The sequence below is a fragment of the Phoxinus phoxinus genome, assembly GCF_949152265.1.
Source record: "Phoxinus phoxinus genome assembly, chromosome: 9".
Classification (NCBI taxonomy): domain Eukaryota; kingdom Metazoa; phylum Chordata; class Actinopteri; order Cypriniformes; family Leuciscidae; genus Phoxinus; species Phoxinus phoxinus.
Window position 1 is genome coordinate 32,832,830 of NC_136884.1, and position 21,554 is coordinate 32,854,383.

At 43.0% G+C, this 21,554-nt stretch overlaps 3 protein-coding genes across 3 annotated transcripts in view; 1 reads left to right on the forward strand and 2 right to left on the reverse strand.

Annotated features, from left to right (window-relative positions):
* LOC307004726 (uncharacterized protein) overlaps positions 1 to 21,554 on the reverse strand; it is a 284,714-nt gene that overhangs the window by 93,117 nt on the left and 170,043 nt on the right. The window lies entirely within an intron of this gene.
* On the forward strand, positions 6,294 to 8,863 carry LOC307004707 (uncharacterized protein). Its single transcript, XM_079624115.1, has 2 exons — positions 6,294 to 6,731; positions 7,577 to 8,863. Exons 1-2 carry the CDS (start codon positions 6,309 to 6,311, stop codon positions 8,705 to 8,707), a joined length of 1,554 nt encoding a protein of 517 aa, XP_079480241.1. The 5' UTR covers positions 6,294 to 6,308; the 3' UTR covers positions 8,708 to 8,863.
* LOC307004709 (uncharacterized protein) lies at positions 9,214 to 11,214 on the reverse strand. The gene is made up of 2 exons (XM_079624117.1): positions 10,718 to 11,214; positions 9,214 to 10,585 (listed from the first exon to the last, which is right to left on the reverse strand). The coding sequence occupies exons 1-2, from the start codon at positions 11,091 to 11,093 to the stop codon at positions 9,588 to 9,590; spliced, it is 1,374 nt and encodes a 457-aa protein (XP_079480243.1). The 5' UTR covers positions 11,094 to 11,214; the 3' UTR covers positions 9,214 to 9,587.

Genomic DNA, 21,554 nt, shown 5'->3' on the forward strand with positions numbered 1-21,554 from the left:
CGCCCTGCATCCACATATCATGCCCCAGAGCCGCCCTGCATCCTCATCTCATGCCCCAGAGTCGTCCACATCCACATCTCATGCCCCAGAGCCGCCCTGCATCCACATATCATGCCCCAGAGCCGCCCTGCATCCACATATCATGCCCCAGAGCCGCCCTGCATCCTCATCTCATGCCCCAGAGTCGTCCACATCCACATCTCATGCCCCAGAGCCGCCCTGCATCCACATATCATGCCCCAGATCCGCCCTGCATCCTCATCTCATGCCCCAGAGCCGCCCTGCATCCTCATCTCATGCCCCAGAGCCGTCCGCATCCACATCTCATGACCCAGAGCCATCCACATCCACATCTCATGCCCCAGAGCCGCCCTGCATCCTCATCTCATGCCCCAGAGCCGTCTGCATCCACATCTCATGACCCAGAGCCGTCCACATTCACATCTCATGCCCCAGAGCCGTCCACATCCACATCTCATGCCCCAGAGCCGTCCGCATCCACATCTCATGACCCAGAGCCATCCACATCCACATCTCATGCCCCAGAGCCGCCCTGCATCCTCATCTCATGCCCCAGAGCCGTCTGCATCCACATCTCATGACCCAGAGCCGTCCACATTCACATCTCATGCCCCAGAGCCGTCCACATCCACATCTCATGCCCCAGAGCCGTCCACATCCACATCTCATGCCCCAGAGCCGTCCACATCTCATGCCCCAGAGCCGTCCACATTTACATCTCATGCCCCAGAGCCGTCCACATCCACATCTCATGCCCCAGAGCCGTCCGCATCCACATCTCATGCCCCAGAGTCATCCATATCTCATGCCCCAGAGCCGTCCGCATCCACATCTCATGCCCCAGAGCCGTCCGCATCCACATCTCATGCCCCAGAGTCATCCATATCTCATGCCCCAGAGCCGTCCGCATCCACATCTCATGCCCCAGAGCCGTCTGCATCCACATCTCATGTCCCAGAGCCGCCCTGCATCCACATCTCATGCCCCAGAGTCATCCATATCTCATGCCCCAGAGCCGTCCGCATCCACATCTCATGCCCCAGAGTCATCCATATCTCATGCCCCAGAGCCGTCCGCATCCACATCTCATGCCCCAGAGCCGCCCTGCATCCACATCTCATGCCCCAGAGCCGTCCACATCTGCCACAGAAGCAGGTGAGCAATGTCAACAGCTGCAACACTTCAATGGTTTCAACAAACAAAAAATGAAAGCTTTAGCGCAAGTTCTGCCGGGAAGACTCAATCGTTACGTCACTGATTACTTTCTCTTTATCCAATCATGCTCTAAATACTCATAGTATAAAAGATTGAAACTTACACGTTTGAGTTCGCAGATGCTGACGCTTCCATGCACCTCCATCCTCCCCAGGACCACCAAGATGTCCCTTCTCCTCCATCCTCAACACCACCACCAGGATGGTCCCTTCCTGTAACTCCGGGGGGTCGGCTGCGCCCCTGCCTTCGTCTTCAGGCAGGATATGCAGATTCCGTACCCTCGGAATACGAGCTACGGACGGGGCCTACGCCAAAGAATTTGATATCATATTGTGCTTGCTGAGCTGTTAACCCTCTGGGGTCGGCAATCACAGACAACACCGTTCATATATGTGAACTTTCACAAATAAAACACAAAAATATGTCAAAACTACACCCGAGGCCATTCACAAGTGGAACAAAGAGGAAGCATATGCTTACTTGAAGAAAACTTCGTCAGGCGAGCTGCAGCATTGGCCATGTCGAGTCATCCAGTTTAGTGGAGTAGGCTATAACGTCTAATGTCCTCATATCTTTGGTTATTTAATTTAGAGAGTTGTACAAATACTTTTATTTATATTTTATTCAAACACAGTTGAGAAAATAGGGGGAAACGCTGCCTACGTACTGGTTTGTAGCGCACACGCAGGTGCGCCAGCCGTGGTTTGAAAATACACGGTCAAGCCAGCCACCAAAAAAAAAAGCGTGTGCGCCTATTACTATAAATATGGTACATGGAGAGAACGCGCTCTCAGAGCATTTGAGTTGCCCAGATCTATCTATCTATCTATCTATCTATCTATCTATCTATCTATCTATCTATCTATCTATCTATCTATCTATCTATCTTTCTTTTCTCTATCGTTCTATCGATCTGTCTTTCTTTTTTCTTTTTATTTCTTTTTTTTCTGTTTCTTTTATTCTTTCTATCTATCTATCTATCTATCTATCTATCTATCAGTCTAATATGTGTTTTTTTCTTTATTTTTATCCTTTCTTTTTTCTTTTTTTCTCTTTCTTTCTTTCTTTTTTCTGTTTCTTTTTTTCTTTCTTTTTCTTCTACTTTTCTATACATTATTCTACTTTAAACACCTATAAAAAAAAACGTATTTCTAATAAGTTAAAAAAGTAATGGAGACGTTTAGTTTAAACATTTAGCTATCAATAGGGGACGTCCTATACAGTATATACACCACATTTGAAATCATTTTACTGTAGCATTTTGGAGATATGTCACATTATTAGATTTCAGAGGCCTATCAAGACCTCATTTCTAATAAGTAGAAAAAAACAATGGTCAGTTTCTATAGGGGACGTCCCATACAGTATACACATCTCATATCAAACCATTTTACTGTAGCATTTTGGAGATATGTCACATTTTACTAATTCAAAGGCCTATCAAGACCTCATTTCTAATAAGTAGAAAAACGAATGGTCAGTTCCTATAGGGGACGTCCCATACAGTATACACAACTCATATCAAACCATTTTACTGTAGCATTTTGGATATGTCACATTTTACTACTTCAGAGGCCTATAAAGACCTCATTTATAATAAGTAGAAAAAATGAATGGTCAGTTTCTATAGCGGACATCCCATACAGTGGGCACAACTCATGTCAAACCATTTTACTGTAGCATTTGGAGATATGTCATATTAGACTTCAGAGGCCTATAAAGACCTAATTTCTAATAAGTAGAAAAAACTAATGGTCAGTTTCTATAGAGGACGTCCCATACAGTATACACAACTCATATCAAACCATTTTACTGTAGCATTTTACATTATTTGACCTTACATGCTTTTAAGTAATCAATTATTTTCTAAGTATAAGAAAACAACAGCCAATTGTGCAAGTCATTTTAAAACATTTTACTTTTGGATTTTTGGTTACTACAAAACGTGTACAGTGATAAAACATGCTGTTCTGTCTGTACTTTGTACATTCACTGTAGGGTTTAAATAAACTTTAGTTTAAAAAAATAAATAAGACAAAAAACGTAAAGTATTTTGAAAAAATATATACATTACAGTACACAAGGAACAACAACTATTAATCAAAATAGATTAAACAAAAATAGTCTAGTTAGAAAAAAAATACACGCATGGAGGAAATCCAGTCTGAGCAGAGGAAATAGAAACAAGACAAAACTATAAACAAAGGTCACAGAATACCAGAAACTTTACAACGCTGCTGTCACAGTCTTCGTCTGCACCTGTCTGTCTAAGTCTGCACTACACTTCCCAGAATCCCTTGTGTCTTCACACCTGAACTCACTCCCTCAATCATCCACCTGTTCATCGTCCTCATCATCTGTGTCACCTGTCTTCACCTTGTTAGTGTTCATTTGTGTCTGTATTTAGTTCCTTCTGTTCATTCTGTCTGTGTCGGCTGTTAATTGTATTTAGTTGTATGTGGAGGCTATATCTGCCTGTTGATACCGTTTTGGATTATAGTTTGTAATTAAACTCTTGCATTGAAGCCCTCTGCTGTCCTCCTCTTCTTCAGCCTGCATACACCGTGACAGAACAGCCGACCATAAAAATATGGATCCAGCAGTAAGACTTCTGGGTCTCCGACAAGAAGACCGCAGTATAGAGGAATATGTCCTGGACTTTCTTGATCTGTCTCACTTGACAGGCATGGACGAGGTATGCCTCATGATCTTTTTTAGAGGGGGGCTATCTGAGCCACTCAGTTCAGTCATGCCATTGCACGATCCTAATTGGAGCCTTGGGTTTTACATCGAACTTGCATTGCAACTAGGGATGCAACGATACCATTTTTTTCAGAATCGATCCGATCCGATACCAAACATTCTGAGTATCGACCGATACCGATACCAATCCGATACCAGCACAGTTTTTTATTTTTAATCAAGTAGAATTTCTATAACTCTGTGTGTGTTGAACTGATAATCACTATTTTGTGTTAAACACAATCTACTTAATACAGACAACTTCATTATAAAGAAAAACAACAAATAAAAAAAATATGATCATAATCTGTGACAAAAATGCTATTATAAACTAGATTAGTGGATAATTCAGCAGTAAAATTTAGCCTAAAAAAATCACAAGTGCACAATAATTGTATTAAATCTGAACATGAAAAAAACATTTAGTGGGGAACAAATATGAGAATAAGTGTAACACTAAATTTGGTAAAACGTTACACATTGCTCTTTGTATTGTTGTAAAATACATTCATGAAAAACAAGATAACAAAAATCAAAAAGATTAATTATTTTATATATAGCATAGGCCTACTATAAAATTGAGACCTGTTTTAAATGTATAGCACAGCGGTTTAATGAGGCAGCAACATATGATAGATAGGACAGAACAGAAATAATCGTTCATTGCGTCACTGTATTATGATATGAAAGGCCCCAATACAGTGTGGCACACAGCGCTTATGCGCATCGCGAGCGCAGAATGATGCGCATGAAGCAACACGAGTCACAGCGCGCAGCGCTTCGATTCCGCATTGAAAAGTTCAAATCACAAAGGAAAGTCATATTGATGCGTAGTGTATTATACAGTATCTATCTATCTATGCAATAGTTTCTTTAAACAGTGCATTTTCTTTAAACAGTTTTAAATGTCAGTTACTCTGCGCGTGAAGAACAATTATAATGCTCTGACTCTACTCTCCAGTGTTGTGAGACACCCGGTAGAAAGTAACGTTAACATGATTAAGGTACAGCAATAAAGTCCAGCAAGATAAAGTTGTTTAATGCAAAACCATAGCCCTTTATCTACAGATCAAGTATAATTATAGTAACTTTGAATCATCTTGGAGAGAGTTTTTCATCGTGTTGACTGTCGTAACCGAACGCGACGCGCTGCTTGATACTGAATGGAGAATGACTGACAGCCGCAGCGGAGGGAAAAGTGTACGTGATCTTGAATTTAATTACTTAAATATTCATTTCTATCTCACATTATACTATATAATGGCTTCCGAACACTTATAATATAGTGCACGACAACTTTATGGTGCTTTATAATGTTTTTGTGCCTTTTGTGGGGCTTAACAATAGCACAGAATATTATACGCACAAAATCGGATTTGGATCGGCCTCGTCTGACCGATACCCGATCTGGCAAAAATGGCAATATCGGAGCCGATACCGATACTGAATATCGGATCGATGCATCCCTAATTGCAACTGAGTGGCTCTGCTTTTACTGTGGAAGAAGAACACGAGGGCCACGCTGTACCTACTCTTCCAGAGTCTCGTCCTGTCATGGCCTCTGCCGAGCCAATGCATCTTGTCAGTCCTACAGAGCCCGCTGATCCTGCGCCAGAGCCCGCTGATCCTGCGCCAGAGCCCGTTGATCCTGCGCCAGAGCCCGCTGATCCTGCGCCAGAGCCCGCTGATCCTGCGCCGCTGGTCCCGTCCAGCCCAGAGCTTCCTGCGCCGCTGGTCCCGTCCAGCCCAGAGCTTCCTGCGCCGCTGGTCCCGTCCAGCCCAGAGCTTCCTGCGCCGCTGGTCCCGTCCAGCCCAGAGCTTCCTGCGCCGCTGGACCGTCCAGCCCAGAGCTTCCTGCGCCGCTGGTCCCGTCCAGCCCAGAGCTTCCTGCACCGCTGGTCCCGTCCAGCCCAGAGCTTCCTGCGCCGCTGGCCCCGTCCAGCCCAGAGCTTCCTGCACCGCTGGCCCCGTCCAGCCCAGAGCTTCCTGCGCCGCTGGTCCCTTCCAGCCCAGAGACGGTTCACGCCAGGTATGCGCCGCCTGAGCCCACAGTGACCGCGACACTGGCCATTATGGTCACAGCCATGTGGTGTGTGTGGGCTACGCACACACTGGAGCCGGTGTCTGTCCCTGAGCCGGTGTCTCCAGATCCGCCAGCCCTTCATCAGCCTCCAGGGCTTTGTTTTATAAAGCCATGGCATGAACTTACATGTAATTTCAAAGGAGTGAACAATTTATTTACGGGTTATAGACAAGTTTCCCGGGCACTTCCGGTTTACTTCCTGTTTCTGCCAAGAACTTCCGGTAGTGTTCGGAGTAGTGGTGTAAACATGGCTTTGGAATGGCAACATTCAACCGAAAATCTGGTTAAAAATGGTGTTTTGACCATTCCGCATCCAAGTAAGGTAACATCATGGGCGGACAACATGTCGATATGGCCCAGCATCACAACATCCAAGATTTTTTCTTATTTTATTGATTCCATGGCGGTGGATGGGAATGCAATTAATAACCTGAAAAGCTCAGAGGCGTTTCAGTACCTCCATTCCGACAAAGTGGGCTGTGTACTTTTACACGATATGGGCAGTTTAATTTATCTAAAGGCCGATGTTCAACCAAGCCAGTCCGTTAATAATTCAGCGCATAACGCCTGGGTTTTGGTTACCAAGACGGGAGATGTGGAGACTGCAGGCTGTACCTGTATCGCCGGACCTGGACGTTCCTGTAGCCATGCAGCCGCCGTGCTTTGGAAGGTACGTTAGCCTATCTTATGCTTGTATTAAGATGTTTGTATGTATCCGTGTGTTAATCTATAACAGAACACGAAGACTAATAAAAATAAAAAGTAATCCCCTCTAGCCTGCCTGCACTAAAAGCATGCTTTAACCCTTTAAAGTCGACTGACGCTAGAGCGTCAAAGTGCGCACCCCTGACATATCTATTATTAGCTTCGGAATGGACAAAGGTATTAACTTACTTTTTTTTCTATGAAAAAGCTGACATTCGTCTGCGTAATAATGAGTAGACTGTTGACTTCCGCGAATGATAAGCCTTCCGTATTTGAGTGCAAATCTATAGCATTTTACCGCAAAACAGAGAAATGTTACTTTAGCCTATCTAATGATATATAATGCGGTTGGTGTGTGAACCAATCACAGACCAATATAAAACAAACACTAGGAACGATACTTTTAAACCGTTCTGGCTTTTGTTTATTTTATTTATTTTTATCAAACTTGTTTATTTTATTTATTTGCTTTTAAAAAAAAAATTATATTACTCACTTATCATTTATCACTTTATTAAATGTTATTTATTTATTTAATATTTAATTATATATTCTTTTATTCTTTTCATATTTTTCCAGATTTTTTTTATATAAGTCTAAATAAATTCAGGCATTAAGGGGTTAAACATTGATGTTGATGGCTGCAGGCCCAGCTCAATAATTGTTTTGAAAAGTAACAAAAACGCTCTACCTTCATCATACCCTTGTTATTTTGATTTACAAAATGTTGTCTCTAAAAGAAGTCAATTGTGCTGTGATGCTCAAACCATTATTTAAAAAGTGTGTGATTTTGTTTCTATCTGTCTGCAGGTAGAAAATGCTGTGAGGCAAGGGAAGACAGGGCTTGCCTGCACTGATGTGCAGAATTGCTGGAATGCCGGGACAAAAAGCAATACTGGGCAGCAAAAAATCAGAGATGTGTCTTTCCGAAGACACAGCAGAAATAATCTATACCAACCAGCATCACAGGCATCCTCCTCCAGCATAGTCTCTACACCTAGTCGCAAGGTAAAAGTCCATGAGACACTGGAAGAATGGCAAAATTACTGTCTCTCCACACCAATAGCGGCACTTTTTACTGCACCTGGCAGTGGACTAATGCAGCTCACTTTTAACACCAGCCTCCCTGCTCAGTCTGCCGAGACATCAAAAGCTCCACTGCCCCTACATCATGGTGATCACAACACACAACTTGAATGTGAGAAATGTAGGGCATTCTACACCACATACATTGACATGACCACAACCCAATTTATGTACATTGAGCAGCACACAAAAGAACAGAGCAGGGAACAACTGTGGCATGACATGCGACGGGTACGGATAACAGCAAGCACAGCCAAGAATGTGCCAGTTCGGGCTACCACAGCACCAGACAAATTCTTGTCTGAACACCTCCATCCTACCTTTCACGGTAACGCGGCAACCCGGCAAGGAGCAGAGGGTGAAGAGCACGCCAGGCAATACCTGCAAGACCAAGGTCATGACATCGATGTGAAAGGTTTGGTGGTTTGCCCGAGTGAGCCATGGCTTGCTGCGAGTCCGGATGGTGTCATGAACAGAGACACACTACTGGAGATCAAGTGCCCTGTCTTAGTCAAAAACCAGTCCCTTACTGAAGCACTTGCTGCTAAAAGCAGTGAGATCAAATGCATGCCCACAGGGGACTTCCATCTGTCCTTCAATGGGCCAAAGGGATATTACATGCAGGTGCAACTGGGCATGCACTGCACAGGCCTACGGCAAGCCTTGTTGGTGATTTGGAGTAACACTGAATGTCTGCAGCTCAACGTGCTCTACAACCAAACCTTTGTTGAGGGACATATCTCAAGGCTGCACTCCTTCTATTTCACCCACATGTTGCCAAAAGTTGTCGATGACTTCGATGATGGAAGGCTGGAGTTGTGCTCCAGATACATGAATGTTGTCAAATCAGCATGACCTGCTTATGTGTACTGGGTTGATTAGTCATTCCTTTTTTAACCCCTTGTCCCCTGTTGTCACAAATTGGTGACACATCCTTTCTAGCTTTTATTTATTTTTTATCAAACTGATTTATTTAATTAATTTTAAATTAATTCTCTTATTTATTTTTATATCAGTCACTTATCATTTATCTTTATTTATTTATTTTATGTATTATTTTATTCCAGTCTTTTTCTTTTTGTAATATTTTGAGATTTTTTCCTGTATTTACTTTGTTTTTATTTAATTATAAAAATTGTTATAAAACTTGTATATAATTATTTGTTATTAATTAAACTTAATGAAATTGTCCCTTTGTTATGAAAATGGGGTAAATAAAATGTATTCATTTTTTCTCAAAAAACAAATTTATTGTCATGTGTCAATATTTACAATACAAGAAAAAGAATAGCACTCACACAAGTTTTTCTTAGTTAAAACTCTGTTTTGGCTTATCAATCACAACACCAGAAAGGGTACAATAATACATTTACACAAGGTTTTTCTAGCTGAAATTTTTATATATATATACAAGCTATTTATAAGGCCTTTATTGGCTGTTGTAGCTTATAAGTATGAAATAAATATAGAATGGGCATTTCAACAGACATTTAAATTAGCAGAGAAACACTGTCTTACTAGCAGAAATAGACAACAGCCAATAAAGGCCTTATAAATAGCTTGTAAAGGCATACAAGTACATAACTAGTTACTTACAAATGCAGTTATTAGTCATTAATTAGTGTCTAATTTCTGATCCTTAAAATAAAGTATTACCATATATATATAAAAAGGAATATGTAAAATTAAAAAAAAAAAGCCTGCAGGTAACCCAGGTTTTACTTTTCATAGGGACTTACACCTCATGTGGCAGTCGGATGAGTCTGGACCTCATGTTTGCTAAAGCAGCACATATGATAAGAATCTTATCCAACCTCGGGGCCATGGAGATGGGGACAGTTTGGGACAGAATTTTGAAGACTTTAAGTCTTCGGATTGCCCTCTCCACATGTATACGGACATTGGCCACTCGTCTAGTGCGCGTTACCTCCTCATTGGTCAATTGACCACGCTTGTGGGTAAAGGCAGGAATATTCAATTTCACCTTCCTTTCATGTAGTACATCTCGAATCGTGAAACCCCTGTCAGCCATTACCTCATCACCAGGCCTTAGGGCCTCCAGAAACCCACTGTTTATAGTGATGAACTTATCACTGCTTTTACCAGCATAGGCCTCTGATATAAACATTATCAGCCCATGAGGTGACACAGCAACAAGGTATTTGGCAGTATTGGTTCCCTTGTAATGACTGAAAGTGGCACTCCTACAGTTAAGGTTAGTAGCTCTCTGAATAGCCGTCTCAGCACAATCGATGATGCAAGTGGTCTGGGGGTGGTTCTTTTTAAAGGATGGTGGCATGTTAGCACGAATAACACTTCTTGGCAGCCAGGCAACCATGGGTTCAAGCTGCTCACCCAATTTATCAATCCAGTGAGCAATCACCTTACTTACTTCACCTTTAGACACTTTAAAGCGCTTTGCCACATCCCCTAACACAAGGTTCAGTTTCAGTTTCATGAGGGTCATCAGTATTTGGTCAACAACAGGAATACTACATGATGGTTTACTAAATGGCAACATCGTTTTCACCAAAGTAAAAAAATATAATAGACGCAGTCCTGTGTACAGCAGCGAGGTATCATCATCCAGGAGCATATCATCAGCCACAGTCTGACCCCCAGTCTGCGTCGATTTGTTCACCTGGTCCAACTTTGCCGCGTAGCTGTGGTCAGTTTTTGTTAGGTCCTCCCATTGTGTTGCAGCATCTTTAAACTTCGGCTCGATGCACACTTCTAAAAGACAAACAGCATCAACTATAAATGTTTATACCCTACTTACACAGGACAGAGACACATAGGCTATATCAACAGTCGAACTTATGCTGCAAACTTTAGCTAACCAGAAAAATATCAAGATACACTTACCATCCGATTGCGTGTCACTTGTGTTTCTGTCGAGTTTACGCCTCTTTTGCTGGGGAGGTCGCTCGTATCCCAACCAAAGTTCCGGGAAAGGGTTTTCCTCTGTGGGCTTTTTGTCAATGAAGTGATAAGAACAAACAAACAATCTTTTGGGCGGATTCTTCAACTTCAAAGCCGCTAGCCACTTCCGAGATTCAACATCTGGTTTCGGCTTCTCATACAACGCATACGGGGGAGCACATCCACATTGGCGCCTTGTAGATGGTTGATGGTCGAAACATTCTCCTTCCGACCAAACATTCAGCAATCGCCACGAGTTGTTACAACCGCGAACAGCACAATATGTCCCGGAGCCGTGTCGTCGTGTAACACCATCCATAGTTTACTTTTTCTGAACGCTAACCAAAGACAGTAAAAGACGCTAACTCGCTAACCGGAAGTGCTTGGCAGACACAACCGGAAGTCGTTGGCAGAGTGAAAGGCTAATGGCGGCCCGCCTATTTCACTCAGGAAACTTGTCTATACATGCCAGATTTTTGTCTTTGTCAGTTGTATTGTGAGCTTTCAAATCACAGGATATTTTGAAGAGTGAATGAGACTTCTTTTCAATGACTCATCAATCACTGTGCATCTGTTACACAAAATATTTTATTATTAATCAGGATTAATTTTGTTATTCAAAGTAAAGAAATCCAATGAAGGCCTTCTGGACTTTTCTGTCTCAGAGAGTTATTTTGGGTGTGGAGCACAATAACTGAATCTAGATAAAGATAATCTTAAACCGTTTTTCAAATAGTATTCAGCTGGTTTCATGGATTGTTTCTTTGGTTTTTGGTTATTGCATTTTTTTTTAAAAGATTGTATATTATTACTGTGGGTCTGTGGAAAGACATGGAACGTGTAGGTAAATAAAACAAAACAAACATTTATGACTGTTTTGTTAATTCATTACTAGTCACTTATAAGTTATTTGTTAATTCATTACTAGTCACTTATAAGTTATTTGTTAATAATAAACTAATCATTTACAAAACATGACTACAGGCATAAATGATTAATAAGTGGTATGCTAACGATATACAAATGTGTTCTAGGTTATCATAAAAACTGTGTAAATCATGAAATAAAACAAACAGATCATTAGTAGAGGGTTTACAAGTTATTAGTTGATACATTGTTTATCACTTATAAATCACTGAAGTATTCATGTCAAAATTGTTTTAATATCATTATCTCATTAAACAATGGTTAATCATGAACAAACCATTAGTAAATAATCAGAATATAATTTATTAATGTATTGTAAAGTTGTAAGCTGGTCTGTGTTCAAAAGCACAAACCTGCAGGTATGCTAAAGCAGTATTTTTAAGAAGAGCAATTCATTCGTTTTTTTGTTTTTATAGACTGTCTCCATTTAATCATCACTTAATCATTTAGTTTTTATTTTGTTTCCCTCGGGACAGCTGCTCACAATAACATGAAAAAGCATCATAAACGTAGTCCATTATTTTGTGCAATTTATTCCAAGTCTTCAGAAGCCGTACGATAACACTGTGTAAGGAAATTATTCTTAATCCGTAATATAATCATTATACCTTTCCGCCGTCTCATCCATTTGAACTTTCAAATTTGCCGTTTCAAACACTATCATTTGAGTTAAAACCCCGTATTTGAGTTGCTATTGGTATTAGGCAGAAGTGGAAAGTCCAGGTTCAGAAAGTAAAAGTCCTCCTCAGTATTTTGTTCCAATCACCTGGATTTGCTAATTAGCACAGTTTTTCAGCCAGGAGATAGAACTAATTAGTGAAATCAGCTGACTGAGTTCATGGGTGGAATAAACATATGGCAGGACTTTTACTTTCTGACCCCTGGACTTTCCACCTCTGGATTAGGTAACAGTTTGAGCGAGCTGCAGCAAGGCTGTAACAGACTGCTCAAAGACGCAAAGGGTGGCAGTTTTATTGAAAAGGTAATCCACAATCGTATAGTGAAAAACCAAGCAAAAGGTCAAAAAACACTGGGTAAACAGTTGAAATAATCAAGGCAGGAAACACAGACAAAAATGGCAATCCAAGAGATAAGTCAGAGAATCCAAAATACAACAACAAGATTCAGGAAACCAGGGGGCTGTATGAAGGTATTTTTGGTGCAAAACAACTGAACGCCTGTGACAGTGAAAATTTTAGTTGTAGACAATAGCCACACATAGGGTGACCACCCGTCCCACTTTGCGTTGTACCGCACAGCATTTTCACCCCTTGTCCCGCACGTCGCATATTGAGAAAATGTCCCGCATTTTCATCAGTCTTTTGGTTTTTAATTATCATATTAAGAAAGCGTTCATGCGTTCTTTTGCCTTTTTAAGAAAGCATTTTATTTATTCTTTTTGCGGCATAGCTTTCCACCTATATTTAACAGCGCTTCGTCAGAAGTACAAATACAACAGCCGTTTTTTAAATCCTATCCAATGGTTGAGAAGAAAGGAGTAGACACAGTCACTAGTAGGTTGTGACGGCTGTCAATCAAAATGTGGACCGCTGATCCATGTGTTCCGTCAGAAAACAAATGGATAATTAGGTTAATTTTTTATTTATTATTGTGGTTGTATAAAAATATGAAAGTTTTTGGTTTAATATATATTGTCGCTGTCGGGCGGAAACCTCGTATGTCCAAATTTAGTCAATTTCTGATTTTTTCACAAATCGATGCAATTGGTCAGTCCCCACGTGGGTCTGTTATTTGTACAAATTTTTAACCAATCTAAAGTGTTGAAAATAGCTTGAGAGCAAATCTCGTAACTCCATTGGACACTTCAACTGTCTGAGAAGCCTCGTAACTCCACCTCTTCTTCACTCCGTGGGAGTGAGCTTCGCGGCATTTTGTTTCTTCAAGATTGAAAGAAACAAGCAACACTTCATCGAGCAACACATCCTGAGGTAAATGTTCTCAAAACACTGGTTATTCATGATTCAGTTATATGAATTTTAATAAGTATATATAACAGTTTTATCTCGATCTTGAAGTAATGGTAGTGCTACTAAGCCTAATGTAGCTTATCATTTCTGAGGATGCTAGATTTTTCTAGGTTTTGGTCTAGCATTGGACGTACATCCTGCTCCGCCCTGGCCCGCACGTCCTGCTCCGCCCTGGCCGCCCGCACGTCCTGCTCCGCCCTGGCCGCCCGCACGTCCTGCTCCGCCCTGGCCGCCCGCACGTCCTGCTCCGCCCTGGCCGCCCGCACGTCCTGCTCCGCCCTGGCCGCCCGCACGTCCTGCTCCGCCCTGGCCGCCGGCACGTCCTGCTCCGCCCGCACTGTCACGGAACACACACAGGAGAGAGAGGGTCCAATTGCAGTATTTATTTAAGGGTAATCCGTACTCACAGTCAGTCCAGGCAAAGGTCAAAATCCAACAAAGACAATCCAAAGAACACAAGAACACACGAACAACAGGAACAGAAGTGTGGGGACAATATACAAGGACTCCGTGACAAACACTGAAACAGACAGGTATATATATACAAGTGCTAACAAGGTGACGAGAAACAGCTGAAGGCAATGAAGAATCAGTGACAGACAGGATTATGGGAATTGTTGTGAGAATGTGGATGACACCGTGGGGAAGAGGACATCTAGTGGACACCAGGAATACACAAACCACACACTGTGACATAACCCCCCCTCTACGGAGCGGCTACCAGACGCTTCAAGACCCACAAAAAACAAACAAAACAAGAGTCCAGGCGGGAGGTGGAATGGTGGAGGATCAGGGGGAGGGGAGGGAAGGAGGGCCAGGACCATGAAGGGGAACAGGAACAGGGGAAGACAACTTAACCGGCTGCCGTGGCGAAGCAGACAGTCCATCGGGTGGCCAGGGCGAAGCAGACAGTCCATCGGGCGGCCAGGGCGAAGCAGACAGTCCATCGGGCGGCCAGGGCGGAGACGACAGTCCATCTGGCGGCCAGGGCGGACACGACAGTCCATCGGGCGGCCAGGGTGGAGAGGACACCTCGGGCGGCCAGGGCGGTGAAGACCCCTCGGGCGGCCAGGGCGGTGAAGACCCCTCGGGCGGCCAGGGCGGTGAAGACCCCTCGGGCGGCCAGGGCGGTGAAGACCCCTCGGGCGGCCAGGGCGGTGAAGACCCCTCGGGCGGCCAGGGCGGTGAAGACCCCTCGGGCGGCCAGGGCGGTGAAGACCCCTCGGGCGGCCAGGGCGGTGAAGACCCCTCGGGCGGCAAGGGCGGTGAAGACCCCTCGGGCGGCCAGGGCGGTGAAGACCCCTCGGGCGGCCAGGGCGGTGAAGACCCCTCGGGCGGCCAGGGCGGTGAAGATCCCTCGGGCGGCCAGGGCGGTGAAGACCCCTCGGGCGGCCAGGGCGGTGAAGACCCCTCGGGCGGCCACGGCGGAGACGACCAAGGCGTGACAGGGTCAGACCCTGGCTCAGGAACAGTCACAGACACCACCGGCTCAGGAACTGCAACAGACACCACCGGCTCAGGAACTGCAACAGACACCACCGGCTCAGGAACTGCAACAGACACCACCGGCTCAGGAACTGCAACAGACACCACCGGTTCAGGAACTGCAACAGACACCACCGGCTCAGGAACTGCAACAGACACCACCGGCTCAGGAACTGCAACAGACACCACCGGCTCAGGAACTGCAACAGACACCACCGGCTCAGGAACTGCAACAGACACCACCGGCTCAGGAACTGCAACAGACACCACCGGCTCAGGAACTGCAACAGACACCACCGGCTCAGGAACTGCAACAGACACCACCGGCTCAGGAACAGGCTCGGCAGGCGTGACGTGAAGCTCAGGCTCGGCGGGCGTGACGTGAAGCTCAGGCTCGGCGGGCGTGACGTGATGGTGGAGCGGGACCGGCAGGGTGAGCAGCTCGGGCGGGGCCGGCAGGGCGAGCAGCTCGGGCGGGGCCGGCAGGGCGAGCAGCTGGGGCGGGGCCGGCAGGGCGAGCAGCTCGGGCGGGGCCGGCAGAGCAGCATGCCTAACCGGGGCGTCAGGGATGGCAGTCACCTCTGGGATGGTCTCTGGGTTAGGAACCACCAGACGGTCCGTTGAAGAGGCCTTTCTCCTTCTCCTCCTCCGTCTCCGGACCACCGGAATCGGAACAGCAGACACTGGCTCCGGCTCTGGAACAGCAGACACTGGCTCCGGCTCTGAAACAGCAGACACTGGCTCCGGCTCTGGAACAGCAGACACTGGCTCCGGCTCTGGAACAGCAGACACTGGCATGTCCAGGATCCGAGCCAGACGCTCCAAATAGTCCATCATTCCCTTGGCGGCCCCACCAATAGGCATCTCTAGATCTGTCTTAAACTGGGCAGACGGGACGTGAACAGTCTCTGACTGGGCAGACGTGACGTGAACAGTCTCCGACTGGGCAGTCGTGACGTGAACAGTCTCCGACTGGGCAGTCGTGACGTGAACAGTCTCTGACTGGGCAGACGTGACGTGAACAGTCTCTGACTGGGCAGACGGGACGTGAACGAACTCTGGCTGGGCAGACGGGACGTGAACAGTCTCTGGATGGGCGGACATACGTTTTCCCCTTCTCCGCCCGCGATGGCGAGATGGTGGCTCTAATCCGTCCCTCACCAGTCCAGGGACGAAGGGGGGCCAAGGTGGAGGGTGGTGTTGGCCTTGTTCTCGACCACCTCCTCCTCTGTGACCTCCCCGGGTCCCACGAAAAATAACTAGGCGGGTCCCCTCAAAACAATCCCTCCTCTCCCGCTCGATGGCTGGGGAAGAGAAGTTGGAACACAAACCGCTGGATCCTTGCATTGACGGAGTCCTTCTGTCACGGAACACACAGGAGAGAGAGGGTCCAGTTGCAGTATTTATTTAAGGGTAATCCGTACTCACAGTCAGTCCAGGCAAAGGTCAAAATCCAACAAAGACAATCCAAAGAACACAAGAACACACGAACAACAGGAACAGAAGTGTGGGGACAATATACAAGGACTCCGTGACAAACACTGAAACAGACAGGGTATATATATACAAGTGCTAACAAGGTGACGAGAAACAGCTGAAGGCAATGAAGAATCAGTGACAGACAGGATTATGGGAATTGTAGTGAGAATGTGGATGACACCGTGGGGAAGAGGACTTCTAGTGGACACCAGGAATACACAAACCACACACTGTGACACGCACGTCCTGCTCCGCCCTGGCCGCCCGCACGTCCTGCTCCGCCCTGGAGGCTTCCTGCTCCAGATCCGCCAGCCCTTCATCAGCCTCCAGGGCTTTGTTTTATAAAGCCATGGCATGAACTTACATGTAATTTCAAAGGAGTGAACAATTTATTTACGGGTTATACATGCCAGATTTTTGTATTTGTCAGTTGTATTGTGAGCTTTCAAAACACAGGATATTTTGAAGAGTGAATGAGACTTCTTTTCAATGACTCATCAATCACTGTGCATCTGTTACACAAAATATTTTATTATTAATCAGGATTAATTTTGTTATTCAAAGTAAAGAAATCCAATGAAGGCCTTCTGGACTTTTCTGTCTCAGAGAGTTCTTTTGGGTGTGGAGCACAATAACTGAATCTAGATAAAGATAATGTTAAACCGTTTTTCAAATGGTATTCAGCTGTTTTCTTGGATTGTTTCTTTGGTTTTTGGTTATTGTATTTTTTTTAAAAGATTGTATATTATTACTGTGGGTCTGTGGAAAGACATGGAACGTGTAGGTAAATAAAACAAAACAAACATTTATGACTGTTTTGTTAATTCATTACTAGTCACTTATAAGTTATTTGTTAATTCATTACTAGTCACTTATAAGTTATTTGTTAATAATAAACTAATCATTTACAAAACATGACTACAGGCATAAATGATTAATAAGTGGTATGCTAACGATATACAAATGTGTTCTAGGTTATCATAAAAACTGTGTAAATCATGAAATAAAACAAACAGATCATTAGTAGAGGGTTTACAAGTTATTAGTTGATACATTGTTTATCACTTATAAATCACTGAAGTATTCATGTCAAAATTGTTTTAATATCATTATCTCATTAAACAATGGTTAATCATGAACAAACCATTAGTAAATAATCAGAATATAATTTATTAATGTATTGCAAAGTTGTAAGCTGGTCTGTGTTCAAAAGCACAAACCTGCAGGTATGCTAAAGCAGTATTTTTAAGAAGAGCAATTCATTAGTTTTTTTGTTTTTATAGACGGATAAATGCCTTATAGTAAGGGGATTACAGTGGGTTGTTGTTAAATTATTTCACTCATCAGGACAGACTTGTGTTCTGTGTGGGATCTGGCGACAATGTGAACCGGTTTTACCTTCCACTGAAGCTTACATCATGTGTACAGCAATTAAAGAGTTAATGACAGAGAAGACAGTCTGTACCCTCACCTGTCAACACTTACACTGCAGTGGCAGGGGCGTAGCCATCATTTCAAAAGTGAGGGTGACAGATTGTCTAGCATTATACCAGTTTTTTTTTTTTCAGACCTTTGTTAATAGGTTTCTGCTTAATTTCTGGTACTGTGTAGTGGAAAAGCACCATTAGGGACATTCCATCACTTTACCCAAGCCTGAACTTAATGTTACAAAAAAAATGAACACACTGTCTCCATTTAATCATCACTTAATCATTTAGTTTTTATTTTGTTTCCCTCGGGACAGCTGCTCACAATAACATGAAAAAGCATCATAAACGTAGTCCATTATTTTGTGCAATTTATTCCAAGTCTTCAGAAGCCGTACGAAAACACTGTGTAAGGAAATGATTCTTAATCCGTAATATAATCATTATACCTTTCCGCCGTCTCATCCATTTGAACTTTCAAATTTGCCGTTTCAAACACTATCATTTGAGTTAAAGGGGTGGTAAAACAGACTTTTTCGAAGGCTTGATTGTGTTTGTGGGGTGCACTGTAACATGTGTTCATGCTTCGTTTTTTAAAAAATGCGTTATTTATCATATATTTCACCTTTATTCCACACTGCTTTGTCCTTCCTTGTAAAAACGCTCGGATAGTTTCCGGGTTCTATGAAGCCAGTCCCTCAAAAATACGCAATGGGCTCAGATTGGTTAGCTGGCCCAGTGTGATGTGATTCGCAAACCGCCTAGCCCACGTTTTTCGGAAACGTCACGCCCCTTACCTTTAACGGTAGTCTGCGCTGTGGTGGTATTAGAAATAATGGCGTCAATCAAACCATACCAATTTGAGCCAGAATCGGATCAAGAAAATTTTAGTGAAGATGACAGAGCAGAACCTGTTCGAAGACGGCTGTTAAACGACGTTTCAGAATGGTTTGTTTTTTGTTGGTGTCTCATAATTTAAAGATATGTTGTTATATAATTGTACCAATTATAATAGTTGATGTTTAATTTATAACAATAATAAGTGTTTGTCTATTAATAGTCTTTTCAATAATTTATATATACATATATATATATATATATATATAACTCTACTAGGTGTACATGTAATAACTGTGCAAAAATGCCAACTGAAGTGGAAAACATCTGAAATACAGAAGGTAGTGTAATAAGCTAGTACCAAAATTATGCTATATGCTTATTTATAGTTATGTAAAATCCTTTTTTCATATTTAAAAGAAATTTTTCTTTTAGTTGTACAGTATATACTCATTGTCTTACTCATTAGGTTGTAAAGCGAATGATGGAGATTCCAGACCATCTTATATGTATGGTTGACCATCCAGGTTTCGAACCAAACTGCCTAAATCCGTATACTTTACAAAACATCAATAATATTTACAGAGCCGACTATGGACCAGTAAGGCGCAGAAATTAAGAGGAGTAAGTATTTATTAAATTTAATGAAATTATGTTGTGTGAAATAATATAAATAAAAGACAATAGATTCAAAATTATATATACACAAGCCATGATAATCATTAATTTTTTTTTACTAAATTTGTTGTGTATTAAAGACAAAAACTACCAAAATAGTACAAAACCTAACATATTTACACATCACATATACATGTTTCCTTTATACCACTGGTTTTATTTACAATATTGTGGTTTTCTATTCCTGCCATAGGCGTTTCCGGTATCTGGCATATCGTAGCTTTGTCAGCTGGTGCTGGGGCTACCTAGGACGTAGTGTGAGGGTTGTCATCCCGTCATGTGTTGTGCGCCGGATACGCCAGCAGTTTCCTGATCCAGCTGGACAGTATGTTGGGTTCCGGCCACCCCTCGACTGAATCGTGACACACGGTGGGCAATCACCTCTTCTTTGGAGGGTTTTTCAAACTGTGATGACAGAGGAGGTGGAATGGGGATTGTGTGCAGCTCGTCAGCATATGGCTTGGGATCCACAAAGACTTTATGTAGCAGAAGGCTCATAAGGTCATCGACATAGTCTGTTATAAGAGAACACAGATACACTCTATGGTTTTACAGAATTACTGATAAATAATCTTCCTTTTGTTGTATAATTTAAAATACTGTAATATTTAGAAATAGTTTTATGTTTATATTTATTATAGTTTTTTTAATATTATTGTAAATAAAATATATTTTACAACTTACTGTATGTTGGGTCTATTTTCACTGGCTTTGCTGTGCATTCCCCCTTTTTGGACTTTGGAAAAATGAATTTATACACAGCCTGTCCTTCAGTTGTTGTTGCTTGCTCACGGTTAGCATTTTCATTAAATTGCATTGCTGCAAGATACAGCCTGTAATCATTGCACAATCCATAAAATATGCAAAGATTAGTAGACTGTATTGTTGGAAATATATAAAAAATTCTGAATAAGAGAAAAATGTTCAATCAATGATTATAATGGTTAGTTTCTTGCAAGAAAGGCTCACAGTCACACAGCCAGTCAAGAAAATGTGAGAGTGTGCACCAAGACGGTGAGGCTCTCTACCTCTTTATATCTCTGCTACGCATAACATAGATAACATGGGGCCACAGACAATGCTTCTAGCCAACTGAATTTTTTATGCCTTATTAGGAAAATACATTTATTATAGGGATTGATCATTAATATAAATAAAATAATGAATACCAATTTTTTTTTACATCACAATTCTTAGAAACTATGTATATAAATAGTTTTATTAGATAAGACATTACTGATTATGTCAAAGATTATTACCTGCATAACATTCCTATGAAAGGGAAGACGACGTTCTTTGGGGCAAAACGCAAAATCAGACTGTGGAATGCCTCCAGTGATGACGTCTGAAAGTGGTGGCTGAGCTTTTCTATGTCCTTGAGAACTCGCTTGTTGTATAATGACTTTTCCACTTTGTGGAGTGCTATTGATCCTGTATCCAGATTAAAAAATATTAATAAAATATGTCACGGGGTGACAAATAATCCCCGGAACTAATTCCACAAGAGAAGTGTTCCCGCCGGGGCGCTTTCAGTGTAACACTGTCCCCGGGCCGGTGTGTGTGTGTCTGTTGTCATGACAACTAAACGGCAGATTGGCAACAGGTGCGGAGACTTCACTTTGAGCGTCTGATTGAGGCCACGCCAGCATTTTGAGAGGATAAAACACAAGGGGAAGAGAAGGCTGGTGTTGTTCCTCCTCCGTTAATCTGGAGTGTTCTCTCTCCGTGTGGGCTTGTTGTTTTTTTGTCTTCCCCCGTCGATCTGGTGTGGTTCTCTCCCGTTGGGAAATGTTTGTAGAGTGTTGCAGCTGAAGGATTATCGTGAAAGAAGAGGAGTGTCGCTTGTGGGATCCGAGGGCAGTTTCGAAGAGTGGAATTCGTCGCCTGGACTGGAAAAGAGTGAGATGAGTGATTGACAAATTGAATCTCATAAACGCATGTTTTCGACACTAAATTGGA